A 14435-nucleotide genomic window follows, 5' to 3' on the forward strand; every position below is an offset into this window, starting at 1 on the left:
TAATAATTTTAATTATTAATTTCACACAAAAATTTATACATTTTTATTTTATTAATTATCATATTTTTTGTAGAGTCAAACTATTATGAATTAGCTTGATTTTTGTTAGGTCTGAATTGATTGATGTCAACCAAAAAAAGGCCCATATTACAACTTACGTACAACTGACTAATGAGATAAGGGATAATATGGACTCTTGTGATCATTATCTCAACTACATGGATTGTTTAATGAAGCCCAAAATAGCGCCGCCAAGGGCGACCAAGTGAAACTCACTTAGCGGGACCAAAACAAAAAAAAAAACTGACTGACACCTTCGCAGAAGAAGAGAAGGCGCTTGCGAAGCAAAAGCTGAAGCAAGTTGAGCACCGCAATTGACATCGAACACCATCCCAACACACAAATACAAGTACATTTTTGTATTTTCCCTCCATCTCCTTCCCAATGCTCTTTGCCTCTTTCGTTATTGGTCCACCTCACCTCTCTACCGGGGGTATCACTGTAAATATCAATTTCCATTCTCCAACAAAACCGGTTCCACCTCCTTACCCTTCCTTTCCTCTTTCCCTTCCTACCTCTACCTGTTACTGCCACTGCTGCTAAAGCTATCTACTAAGAGAGAGAGAAAGAGGAAGACTCTCTCTTTCCTTCGATTCGAGGGTTTCTCTTTGTCCCCCGAACAAGAACCACCGCCAGCTGCAGCGGTTACACCCGCCACGAACGAATTCCCGTTCTGTATGTTCTCTCTCTATCTATCAATTAATTCTACTTTGATTTCTAGGGTTTATAGATCTATCCAGTCCGCTGTTCCAATTCTGTTGTGCCTTTCGATCGTGGAGTTCTCTCCACTGGAAAATTGATCCTATCATTTGGCTTTTTTTTCTGCGAATTTCCAGCTTTAGCTCTTTCAGTCAACTCTTTCTGGGAGAACTTTCTTACCTTTGCGTTGGCTTTTTCGATCAATTTTTTTTTCTATGAATTTTCCTTTCGAGGTTTTGATAACTTTGTGATGCAGTTTTTAGTTCATCTTAGATCAATTTCTCGATTAAATGTTACTACTTTTTCTTTTCCCCTTTTTGGTATTGGAAACAAAAATTCTCTCTTTGATCCCTGGTAAAGGAATACGTTATTATGGAATCGTCAGTCGATGTTTCTAGAGTCAATTGACTGCGCAGATAGTAAGAATTTGAGAAGGCAGTCTTATTTCAGCGTGTGGGTTGAGAGTCTGCTATGACGGTTTTGAATTGAATTTCCTTAATTGATATTGGGCCGGTTAGTTTTTGTTCCATGAAAACTGTTAGTAAAATATGCTACCTATGCATGCTACAGTTTTAGGTGTATTGGTGTTTTTCCTTAGTGTCTCGTGTAAATGTGAAATTTATAGAGAAGATAAAGTGAACTGCTGTGCAGCATGTATATATGATATGAAGATTTTCATTATTGACTTTTACCTTGTCGTTCATTCCTCGTTTTTTTGGGGGGTGTGTGTAGTGCCTTTTGAGGTGCATCAATCATGTTTGGGCGTGGAGCAAGAAGGAGCAGCAGCGATAACACCAAATATTATGATGTTCTCGGTGTTTCAAAAAACGCTAATGAAGATGAAATCAAGAAGGCCTATAGAAAGGCTGCAATGAAGAATCATCCAGATAAAGGTGGAGATCCTGAGAAGGTAAGCCTCTTGGTATTGTTAATGCCAGGGCATGTATTAACAGCAAGGTTCCTAATCTCTCTTTCAAGCAGATCAGCAGATAACTTGAGCATGCTAAAATTTTCAATTTATAGTCCTTTTCTTGTTCACTTATTATTTTGTGGAAGCCTTTGTGATTGAAATTTCAATCATTGAAAAATTACCTATTGTGGATTTTGTCATTGTCATTGTATTTATTTTGGTTTCATACTAAAATATACGGTTCTTATTTCAGTTCAAGGAGCTAGGTCAAGCTTATGAAGTTTTAAGTGATCCGGAGAAGAGAGAACTGTATGATCAATATGGTGAAGATGCCCTTAAGGAAGGAATGGGAGGAGGAGGAAGCTCATTCCATAACCCATTTGATATTTTTGAATCATTTTTTGGTGGAGCTAGCTTTGGTGGTAAGATGTTCATTTTTACAATAGTTATTGTTTTAATCTGTAAATCTTTAATGTGTAAACACCGATAAGCTCACTGTTACTATATCTCTTAATAGGTGGTAGCTCACGAGGTAGAAGACAAAAGCATGGTGAAGATGTTGTGCATTCTCTAAAGGTTTCCTTGGAGGATGTTTATAATGGCACAACAAAGAAACTATCTCTTTCTAGAAATGTATTGTGCCCGAAATGTAAAGGGTATGCACTTGTACTGATGTTGTGTGCCTCATGTCATTGTATCATACCCTCTTAAATTTCGCATTTGAATAATTTCTCTGTTCTCTTTCCCATAAATAAATTTCTGTTGTAGAATTTACCATGTGCATGTTTTCTTTTGTTGTAATGTTATGATTATCTACTTGGGTGACGTTGACTCAATTATTTATCCAATTCATGTGAAAAATCATTTTTCTATTGCTTACATAATGACTAGCTCTTAAATATTTGATCCCACCATGATAAACTAGGTAAAGTATGCTAGAGACATTTATCATACAGCCTTTGTGTTGTGGTCAAGCTGTTTACACTTATTGAACTCTTATTTAGGTTTAGTTACTTCATATTTTTTATTTATTTCACTGATACTAAGGCATATAGCTAATAAGTGATGACAATTATTTGTCTTTCAATTTTTGATAAATCAGGAAGGGTTCCAAAAGTGGAAATGCTGGTAGGTGTTATGGATGCCAAGGCACTGGTATGAAGATTACAACAAGGCAGATTGGACTGGGCATGATTCAACAAATGCAACACATCTGTCCTGAATGCAGGGGAAGTGGTAATGGAAGCTTCATTTTACTTTTTCCATTAACTTGATTTTTGCTGTACCTTCCTATACCTTATCTGTCAATTCATGCAGGCGAGGTCATTAGCGAGAGAGATAGATGCACTCAGTGCAAGGGAAACAAGGTCTCCCAAGAAAAGAAGGTGCTTGAGGTGCATGTTGAGAAGGGGATGCAACAGGGCCAGAAGATTGTGTTTGAAGGTCAAGCTGATGAAGCGGTAGGTAGAAATTACAGTTCAGAATTAAGCATATCGTTATCTTTTACTTATGTATAGTTGTATACTATGTTAATTCTTTGTAAGATTGGCTAAAGTTAATCATCATAGTCCACTCCATGGGTGTTTTTTAAATTAATGTATGCGGACCTTTTGCAGCCTGACACAATCACAGGAGACATTGTGTTTGTCTTACAAGTGAAGGAGCACCCACGATTCAAACGAGAGCATGATGACCTCTATATTGAGCACAGTCTCAACTTGACCGAGGCTCTTTGTGGCTTCCAGTTTGCTGTCACCCATCTTGATGGGAGACAACTATTGATCAAATCCAACCCTGGAGAAGTCATCAAACCAGGTACTATCTATAGATAATTTTGGGATTGTGCTTCACTGGAATTTCATTCTATGAATGTAGTTTTGATTCACAAATAACTTATAAAATCTGCAATGTAGGCCAACAAAAAGCCATAAATGATGAGGGAATGCCACAACACAATAGGCCCTTCATGAAGGGTCGTCTTTACATCAAGTTCAATGTGGATTTTCCAGACTCAGGGTTCCTTTCCCCTGACCAATGCCGATTATTAGAGACGATATTACCTCAGAAATCCAGCAAGCAGTTGACAGATATGGAGCTGGATGAGTGTGAGGAGACCACGTTACATGATGTCAACATGAAGGATGAGATGAGAAGAAAGCAGCAACAGCACTACCACGAGGCATATGATGATGATGATGATGAGCAATCCATGCCTCGAGTGCAATGTGCTCAACAGTAGTGCAGTTCATGCTATTGCCTATTTTTCATCTTGCATGGTTACTTTCTGTTTTCATAATGCAGTTATTGCTGCATCCCAGTTTTTACCCGTAGGCTCCGCTTGGTGTTATTTGATTCACAACAGCTCATAGAAGATTGCCACGGTTTATTTAGATTTTGTTTGTAATATTTAGTATATCAAAATTAAACATCCCTTCGTGCTATTGTGCAATGGTGTTTTCAGTTCCTGGTTGCATTTCTTCTTCACAGTGGTCCAGTGGTTCTTGGAATTATCTGTGATTTTCCGGATGGAAAAAGAGACAGAAAAACAAGGGGGGAGAGAATGGGGAGAAAAAGGGTGTGGGGGTGTGGGGAGGTTGGAACTTGGAACATCACATGACGACGGCTTTTGGCAAAATGAAAATTTCCTGTCTTAGTGTTTGAAACCAAATTTATTAATTGTGTTATTTTCTCTTGCAATAAAAGCTTTCTTTAATTTTCATGAAAATTTAAACAAAACTTATAAGACCATTTTGGTCATCCTAAGGACCAATTATTTAGAGACGGTTTGGAAACTATTTGAATTTGAAAAGGAATTTTATTTTTTTAAAGAATGGAATTTATTAAACTTAATTTTATAATTTAGAATGATTTTAACACATTAGAATTCAATTTTTTAGTTTGGAATAAATTTATATATTTTTTTTTTACAAGGAGAAAAAGGAGGACTAAATAGGTGTTGGATAAAATTAGAATAATCAATTGTAAATATGGATATTTTTTACATTTGACATTAAATTTGTTTAGTGTGAGAGTTGATTTCAAAATTAAATTCTTTTTGGTCTAATTTATAAACAAAAAAAAGCGAAAATTAAAACTCTCAAGGGAATTTAAATTACTTTTTTTTCTTTCAAAGAAAAAAAAATTTTCTAATTATTGAAAAAATTTTTTTTTTTTTTTGGTAGGGATTATTGAATAAATTTTAGTTCATCGGTTTCCAACACAAGCTCTTAAAGCCCATGTATGGATCATTCAATGTTGGGTAATAATAATTATGATATTTCATTAAGTGCGTGGCCCGTTGTATCCTTCAAGCCCTGTAGATGAACCCTAAGCCTGCGTTAAATTCCAGAAGAATAAGTTAAATATACAGCCCCAAAAAAATAAGTCAATAACTATGAATTTTCATCCAAAGAAACAAATATAACGGGAAGTTTTTGTAAAATATTTTATATATATTATCAGTAAATCAAAATTAAATTATAAAAATAAATAAATATAATATTATTAAAATAATTTTTTGAAAGTTCAACAATGTTATGAATGACTATGCTACGTTCTATGTCATTAGATTCATATTTTCATTGAGACTTATGTAGATGGATGAAATTATTATGTATGCGGGATTGTTGATGGGATTGTTATAAATTTATGTTTTCCTTGTTGAGGTGCAGTATTTGAACATTTTGTTTGCATGTGCTTTTAAATTTATGTTTTCAATCTAATGGTTCTTATTTCAGCAGATTCAGTAATGTTATATTATATATTACATACAACATATTACATTCTTCTGCTGCGTTGTGATGTACTTACTGCCATTTAGAAAGTGCTTATTCTTTGGTTTTGTTATTCCTTTTTCTTTTCTTTTATTTTTAGACACCAAAAGAATATATTACATATTACATATTACATATTCAGATTGATTTAGTTTCTCACACTTTAGATATTGTAGTTAGATTTTTGGTAAGTTAACCTTGTTAAAGTTTCTTACATAATCTTTGAAGTTAGGTGTTTTCTTGCCGTTCATGATTTCTGAAAGATAAACAAATAAGTAATGAAAAAAAAGGAAGGTGCTGCGTTGTTGTTTTGGACTATTGCAGTGAGCTTGTTCTATTTTAATCATGCTTGGTTGGCCCAAGTAAAAAAATAAATAAATATCAAGGGGCATGTGCTGTCTTGTTTTTAGTTTAAGACACATATTTACTAATAACTTAGAGTGGAAGAATTTGATAATAAAAATGAATGGGGCTTCAGACACATAGGGGGAGGGAGAGGGAGAGAGGAACAGCAGCTCCATGATTCATTCATGTAGAACTATCGGTGATACACCAACCTCAGAAGGCAGCAACCTCATGTTCAAAATCAGAGACAATCTTTTATGTATACCCAATATATGTTGTGACTGTCTGTATGATAATGAAGTAATTGTGCGTGATAATGGTGATGCTTGGGTAAATGAAAATTTTGTGATGCATAAAAAATAGGTTATAAGCAATGTTTTGAAAATCGGACCAGACCGGCCAGTTTAACCAGATTAATCGAAAACCGGTTATCTAACCGGTCCGATTGACATCTAATATCATTCTGCAAAAACCGGTCGAACCAGTGGTTAACCGATGAATCGGCCAGGTTTTTAAAATGTTCCCTTCTCTAATCAACACCAAAACGGCGCCGTTTTGGTCCCAACCCAAAAAAAAAAACGCTCAGCCCATAATGAGAACACCCAATCTTCTGAAAACCGGTTCGAACCGTCCGATTGAATCGGTTGAACCGCAAACCGATGAGAATTACGATTCGATTTTATGCCAAACCGAAAAAAATAAAAACCATTGTTGAACCACTAAACCAGCCGGTAACCGGTCAGTCGAGTCGAACCGGGACCCGGCCGGTTTTTTGCTTTGCCCAAAAACACTCAAAACGCACCGTTTAGCATTCATTAACCCCCTTCCCAACTCTTACGTTACCAACCCTAACCCACTCCAAATCTCCAACGGCGCAGCAGCGCACCCTCCCTCGTCCCTCCCATCACCCTCGAGCTAGCCGTTCCTCTCAATGCCAGCAAGCTCAGCCCCTCCCTTACGTGCAGCCACAGTCCTGCCGGCGCTAGCTTTGTTCCACCGCAGCCACTGTCCCGTTCGAAGGTGCTCCTTGTCTCGGTGTCTCCCTCTTTCGTGCTCTGTTCAAGGCTTCTAGCTTCGAAGGTGCTCTCTTTCGCCGCCGTCGCGCTCCCATAGAGGAAGAATCATCGCAGGCGCTGCCATTTCCTCCTCATCTCGGTCAAGCCGTCATCCACTTCTCAGCTGCGCCGCTGTCTACTTCTCAGTCGTCCTACTCACCGCGGTCCTTGTCGTCCGCGACACTCAGTCACGCCACGTCTTCCATCTTAGGGTTTGTAGCTTTCTTCTTTTATTTTCTTTGTGTGTTTTGGTAATTTCTGATGTGTGAAATTTATTTCTCTGTTTGGTTTTGCTATGCTGTTGTTTTGTGTATGTTGTGATTTTATTATTTTAATTTAGTGATTATTGATTAGCTTTGGTTCTTCTATGCTGCTGTTTTGTGTGTCAATGTGTTGCTGATAATAATACCTCAGTCAGTAAAGATGAATTATGGCATGATGCTGATCAATATGGATTATCTTGGTTTAATGTTGCTGAATTGAAATTATGTGTTGTTTTACTAAGATTTTGAGGACCACGCTCTAATAATTGACCTTGCATATTAGTAACTGAGCTTTTAATAGAATTTAGAGGTGTTGAAATTTGGGTTGGCATGGTTAGAAACTAGAATTTACCTGTAACTTTGTTTTATGTTTCCAGCTTTGTTCAATGGCAAAGTAGACAAGTGTAGGGTCAAGTTTGTGATTTACATGTCCTTGGATTGCGGCTGTTTTGATGATTTATTGAGTAACGCAATGAAGGGGCATTAAAATGTCAAGTTAGCTTTGGGTTATTGTGAAATCCTTTTGCTTTTCTGATTTGTTTTGAGTCTCCTTAAGTGAATACAATTTTACTGTGAGCCTGCAAGTTTGAGTCTCCTCTTGATTAGAAATTTGTGATATGTTAGGTGGCAGGTTAGATTTAGGTGGCGATAGCTTTGAGCCTGCAGCTATGGAAGAACGAGATTTCTAAACTTCTAGTTTGTGTTAAATGATGTGGATTGTACAGCTGCTACTTCGAGGAACCTTCATTCTTTTTTTTTGGTGATGAAACCTTTGATTCTTTTTCTTTGTTGCTTGGATAAATTTAAACCAGAGTTGGAAATGGTTTGATATTTTTTGGATATAATTGCTTTATTGATTAATGTCATCAAAGCAAACATTTATATGATGAAGAAAGAATTTTGGTTTCTCTTATAGCAAACTTTGAAAGCAAAAGCTTCACTTCATTAAAATATTTAAGTTTTTACTATCTAAAGATCTTAAGATTGTGGTTGATAACATTTCATGTAGTTTTTTAATTTAGAAGATATTTTAAAATTTATATTAGACTATAATTATGTTTTGAAGTGTTTATTTATTATTTTAATATAAAACGATTTTTTTAGTTGGACCACGGTTGGATCGATTAAACTACTAAACCAATAAACCGGTAACTAAAGCGGTTCGATGATCGGTTCGGTTTTCAGAACCTTGAGAACACCCCTCCCTCTTCAATCTTCCACAAACGCCCAAAGCCTCAAACTGACCAACCCTAACCCTATCAGAGCAAAATCAACAAAGCTTTTCAGCCACCATCATTCCCCACCACTATCGGCGGTGACAACCAGTGATTGCCATCCTCGCTTCTCGAAGGTATTCTCTCCTCCTCGCGTTGTCAAGCCCGAGGGTGCCGTCAAGCCCGGACCTATCCTCGTCGTTGTCGCCAGAAGGTTGTCAATGCCGGACCTGTCATCGTCGTCCTCGAGCCCGAGGGTGCCGTTGTTGCCGCCGAACGTTTCTGTTGCTTGACGTCGCGAACGTCTACTCAGTCTTGTTCTCCTCGCCGTCGCAAACGTGCCTGTTCTCCTCACCGTCGTTCCAGTGCCTCCAGAAGCTTCCTTCCTCCAACAACAAGTTCACCTACAACTGCGACAACCACACCTTCAACTTCCTCGTCGATAATGGCTTCAGTCGGTTCCTCTCTTTTTCTCTCTGGATCTGTTTTCCTCTGATTCAATTTTGTGTATATATGTATGCATTTTTGCTCAGATGATTGTTAGAGTGGAATTCTCATTGTGTTTGAGTGATTTGAAATGCTGCATTGTCGTTTTTCTGCTTACTGTGTTGTTGCGGATGAATCTGCTGGAAGGCAGGTTCCTATTGCGTTTCTAGAGCGAGTGAAGGATGATCTTGTTTCCAAATATGGTGCCTCCGATAAGGCCGGTACTAATGCTGCCGCCAGCAGCCTTAACAAGGAGTTTGGGTAATTTTGCTGTAATTGCTGTATGTATATTTGTAATTTGTAATTCGGTTCTGTTTTATCCCTTTGTTTTATGCTTGTTGAAGGTATGCTATGTTGTAAGTTGTAACTGCAACTGAAACATAAAGCTGGGTTTTAGACTTTTCTTCTTTGAGGTTGTACCAATTTTTTAGGAGAAATGTTTAGAAGGTTTGAATGTTAAAATAGAAGTTGGTCAATTATCGATAAATCTCTTTCCTTTTAGGATTTTCAGGGGGCAGGGATGGTTTGTTTTGCACATCTTGAAAAAATATTGCTGCTGAGATTGGTTCATAGCTATTTTTAATTAGTAATTTGGCATTAATTGAGTGAGTTTTGTCTAATTAAATAATTATTGATATTATTATTGATTGTTGGTGATTGTTGATTGAATGTGGATATAGTATTTTATGCCATGATTTTTTTAGTTCTAAATTTTGATGTTTGAATTTGAATGTAGAATTTTAATGATGATATGGGATATAGTTTAGTTAGTGGATGGGTCATAAAATTTTAAATTTTATTATTATATGAATGATTGAATTAAAATTTTAAAATATTTATATTGTATTTTTAATCATTTTATTTTATATTTAACGAAACCGGTTCGACTATGGTTCGATCACGGTTGGACCATTGAACCATTGAACCAGTTACTCAATCGGTTCGATGGCCGGTTCGGTTCTCGCAATCTTGGTTATAAGAAAGAAGGGATGAATTGGGTTCTTTTTCTCAAAAAGATTTTACCCTTTTGATGAATGAATAACTTTTTTTTATAGGTAAAGTTTACATCAATGATGCATGTAACAGAGTAGATTCTCAAAATAGATTGGCCAAATATCAAACACACTTGTTTGATATTTTAAATTTACATTTATTACGTTTTTGAACTAACAGGTACTTTAATTAGGTGTTGAAATTTCCATCTATGACCAGCACGTGGTAAGACTTTGAGGACTTCTAGCTTTCATCACATTTGATGACTTTTCAATGCCAATGGAGGAAAGTAAACAAACATCAGGAAGAAGGATATTGTGACACCTAGAGCTACATGTCTGGATTTTAAGATATTAAGTAAGGAAGTAAGGATAAGTAAGGATAAGGATAGTATTTTGTTCTTAGTTTTGTTAGAAAGATGCCAGCTTTGATGTCATCTAGGTTTCTTCTTCTTGTTGGAGAGTCCTTCCCCATTAGAAGAGCATTGGCTACTCATAAAAATGCTTCTTCTTTGTTGCACACAAGTATTCATTGTATGAGCCAAGTGGAACCACCCAATCATGGTTCCTTAACCCTCTCAAGTGTTGGTTTCCAAGGTGAAGTTGATAAACCAATTAACAAAGGTGGCAAGTCTAGCAGCAAGGTAAAGCCATTGTTGGGTTCATCCCCTGGGTCCCTTAAGAGCAAAGGCATAGGGAAACCTATTGCTTCCAGTGAGAAGAAGAAAGCGTTTGGGATTGTTGAGAGGAAGAAACAACAAATCGAGGCTGCCCCATTTGCAGCAAAATCGTTCTCTGAACTTGGGTTGCCCCTTGTTCTGATTGAGAGACTGGAGAAAGAGGGGTTCAGTGTTCCAACTGAAGTTCAGTCTACAGCTGTTCCTACCATTCTGCAGAACCATGATGTCATAATTCAGTCTTACACGGGTTCGGGGAAGACATTGGCTTATCTGCTTCCTATACTATCATCTATTGGTCCACTGATGAACAAAGTTTCCAAGAGTGCCAGTGGTGGTGATTCTGGTGGGAAAATGGGAATAGAAGCAGTGGTTGTTGCTCCCTCTAGGGAGCTAGGGATGCAGATAGTGAGGGAGTTTGAGAACATACTAGGAGTGGAGAACAAGAAAGTGGTTTAGCAGCTTGTGGGAGGTGCGAACCGAACTAGGCAGGAAGAAGCTCTCAAGAAGAATAAACCTGCCATTGTTGTTGGCACACCTGGTAGGATAGCGGAACTTAGTGCAGCAGGGAAGCTTCGGACACATGGCTGTCGCTATTTGGTATTGGATGAAGTTGATGAGCTCTTGTCATTCAATTTTTGGGAGGACATGCACCGGATATTGGAGCATGTAGGCAGGAGATCAGGTGCAGACCCGGATCCAAATGTTAAAAGGACTGAGCGTCAGTTAATTATGGTGTCTGCAACTGTGCCGTTTTCTGTTGTAAGAGCAGCGAGGAGCTGGGGATGTGATCCACTTCTCGTCCAAGCTAAGAAAGTTATCCCGCTTGATACTGTCTCGCCTTCGGCCCCTATCAATTTGTCAAGGCCTTCGGTCGGTTCTACTCCAGACCCAACTAAGCCATCTCAGGCATCAGTAGAGAGTTTGCCTCCGGCTTTGAAACACTATTACTGTGTAGCAAGGTTACAGCATAAGGTCGATACCATGAGAAAGTGTATTCATGCCTTGGATGCAAAAGTTGTAATAGCTTTCATGAACAACACTAAGCAACTAAAGGATGTCGTCTTCAAGGAGGCCTGTGGAATGAAAGCGGCAGAGTTGCATGGGGATCTTGGGAAGCTTGCTAGGTCATCAACTTTGAAGAAATTCAAGAATGGCGAGGTGAGAGTTCTAGTGACAAATGAATTATCAGCTAGAGGTTTGGATGTGGCAGAATGTGATCTCGTGGTTAATCTGGACTTACCTACGGATTCAACTCACTATGCACACCGAGCAGGCCGAACTGGTCGGCTTGGTAGGGATGGTACAGTGCTGACCATATGTGAAGAGTCCGAAGTGTTTATTGTGAAGAAAATGGAGAAGCAGCTTGGAGTAACTGTGGCGTTCTGCGATTTTGTTGAGGGAAAGATGCTTGTCAACCAAGAAGAGAAAGCACTCAGCACTTCAAGAAAATGAGGTTTAGTTGAGGTTTACAAAGCTATACTCTAGGTTTTAGCTCTTGCATGTTTTCAAGAATAGACAACTTCTACTTGCAAGTGCATACTCTAAAACAAAAACTCACCTTATAATTTACGTTGTAAGTCAAGCATGTCATCAACTATAGTTGACAGAGTCCCCCTCATCTGCATCTTTCTTTTTCTTCATATATGATTGTTGTTATCAAGTTCTTATAATGTTTCAAATCTGAATTCAGTTTTTCTTTCTCTTTTTCTCCTCTTATCATCACTTTCTGTGACCTCAAAGTAATTCAGTATGAAATTTGATGCTGGTTTTGAATCTGCTGATGTAATCATAGAAAATAGCTATATAACATTTTTGTTAACTGCTGCTGCAGAAGTTTCTGGTTTAGAACTTGGAGAATAGGATATTCATTTTTGAACCTCTATGTTTCTCCATTTAAATAAAAAGTTGAATTTCCATGGTAGTAGACAACATTGCACAATGTTTAACTGGAAAATTTTCACTTGGTAAAGTTTCCTCCTAGAGCCTAAGTCTTGTGTCTTCCGGGGTTGCATTTTCAACTTATATTCTCTAGCTGTAAATTCCTGCTTTTTGAATCGAGCTCCTTGCTACGGCAACTTAAATATCCAAGCAGGATTATTGTTGCTATTGAGAACCCTAAGGATATTGTTGTTTAGTCTGCTAGGCCATGTAGTCAGCAGGCAGTCTTGAAATTTGCCCAATAAACTGGTGCTAATGCAATTACTCAGAGGTCAGTCTTGCTTTCCCATTTTCACATAATCTTTTTTGTTTATCTTTTTGGATTCTGAATCTGAATATTATTGAAGAGTATGTCGATTGTGAATCTTTTGTGAATTTTGTATTCAATTTTTTTATATTTGGTGAAAACTCAAGTGCAAGCAACTTCACGTGAAATTGATAGCTGAGAGCGGTTAAATAATTTGACTGATTTGACTAAATTTTCATCTAACGACTCTCAGTTATCAACTTCAGGTGAAGTTGACTGTACATGAGTTTTCACCTTTTTATATTTATCTTTTCCTGTATCTAGGGTTCTTTTTTTGTTATATACTTATAAATTTGTTATAATCTAGTGGTTTGTCAATTTTTCTTTATATGGTGTGTTGTCTATTCAAATAGTCAATTTAATTTCTAATCATAATTTTGATACGAGTAAGTGTATTTTGTATGACCACATTGTGTTCAAAACAGCTTATTATCATAATTTCACAATAGAGCTTATGAAAAAGAAAACTTGTCAAACCTCAACATTTCTGTTATCTTTCCGATCCTTCTGCTACTGAATGAAAGCATTTTTATGTTTGGTTGATTTTTCGTATTCCTTGTTTCCAGGTATTTACATAATTAACCTTGGACAAGACATGGGAGAGGCTCCATCTTGCTGTTAGGATTATTGTTGCTATCAAGAACCCTCAGGATATCAAAGTTCGCACAATAGGTGCGAATGCAATTGCTGGAAGGCACACTCCTAGAACATTCACTAATCAAATGCAGACATCCAATAATGAGCCTCGTCTACTCATTCTGACTAATCCAAGGACTGATCATCAGGTGCCACTTGTTTTAGATGTTTGAAACTTATGTTATTCATTTGTGTTGAGGGTGTAGTGGTGTATGTTGTTTGTTTCACTATTAACTGTCAATGTTTTTATGGGAGTTTGAAATTCTGTTATTAGTTGATCTCATTTTGGGTTTGTTTTTCTACTTTTTTTTTTAAAAAAAAAATATGTGCAGCCCATTAAGGAAGGTGTTCTTGGAATTGCCTTGTGCGACACGGATTCTACAATGCGCTATTTTGATGTTGGCACTCCTGCCAATAACAAGGGGAAGCATAGTATTGGTTGTCTGTTTTGGTTATTAAGTGGGACGTGATGGTAAACTGATTTTTGCTCCTATGAATGGAACCATTATTAATTTGTGGCCGGTTTAGATTTACTTTATTTCCAGATGTCTGCATTGTAAATGTCTCATCTCATGTGCGCTTAGTCGGCGGAACAATCTTTCTTGCAGTACATACAGGCGTCTAAAGTTTCATATTTCCTCGTAAGATGGTAGTCTTATTATGTGGTAACCAGAAAATTTTCACTTGGTAAAGTTTCTTCCTAGAGCCCATTCTTCTGTCTTCCGGGGTTGCAATATCAATTTATGTTCTCTAGCTCTCAATTCCTGCATTTTGTATCAAGCTCCTTGCTTCGGCGAGTTAAATATTTAAGCAGCAGCTGAAGTTTGACTCCAATTTATTATTTCACTTTATTTAATGGTTCTTAGAAAATCTTGTTGTTTGCCCTTTATTGATTTATATAATGTTTGATAATCTAAATTTGTGATTGCTTTTGATCTTGGGGCTTTTTGAGTTTGTTATCTGCTAATTAAAAGGTAGTTTAGTTTATATAAAATCAAATTTGAAATTTTATTGTTACAATTAAAAAATTTTAATCATAGTTATCAGAACCAAACCGGTAATTAACCCGATTATATG

General features: G+C 37.2%; 1 protein-coding gene, 1 long non-coding RNA gene and 1 pseudogene across 2 annotated transcripts; all 3 read left to right on the forward strand.

Moving 5' to 3' along the window:
* LOC107604856 (dnaJ protein homolog 1) lies at positions 336 to 4153 on the forward strand. The gene is made up of 8 exons (XM_016306561.2): positions 336 to 735; positions 1492 to 1669; positions 1923 to 2091; positions 2187 to 2325; positions 2772 to 2905; positions 2987 to 3129; positions 3286 to 3484; positions 3583 to 4153. The coding sequence occupies exons 2-8, from the start codon at positions 1514 to 1516 to the stop codon at positions 3906 to 3908; spliced, it is 1266 nt and encodes a 421-aa protein (XP_016162047.1). The 5' UTR covers positions 336 to 735; positions 1492 to 1513; the 3' UTR covers positions 3909 to 4153.
* LOC107604857 lies at positions 6601 to 7989 on the forward strand. Its single transcript, XR_001612408.2, has 2 exons — positions 6601 to 7054; positions 7730 to 7989. It is a non-coding gene; the product is annotated as an uncharacterized LOC107604857 (long non-coding RNA).
* Positions 8919 to 14211, forward strand: LOC107604855 (annotated as a pseudogene).

Source organism: Arachis ipaensis, chromosome B06 (assembly GCF_000816755.2).
Source record: "Arachis ipaensis cultivar K30076 chromosome B06, Araip1.1, whole genome shotgun sequence".
Taxonomy (NCBI): Eukaryota; Viridiplantae; Streptophyta; class Magnoliopsida; order Fabales; family Fabaceae; genus Arachis; species Arachis ipaensis.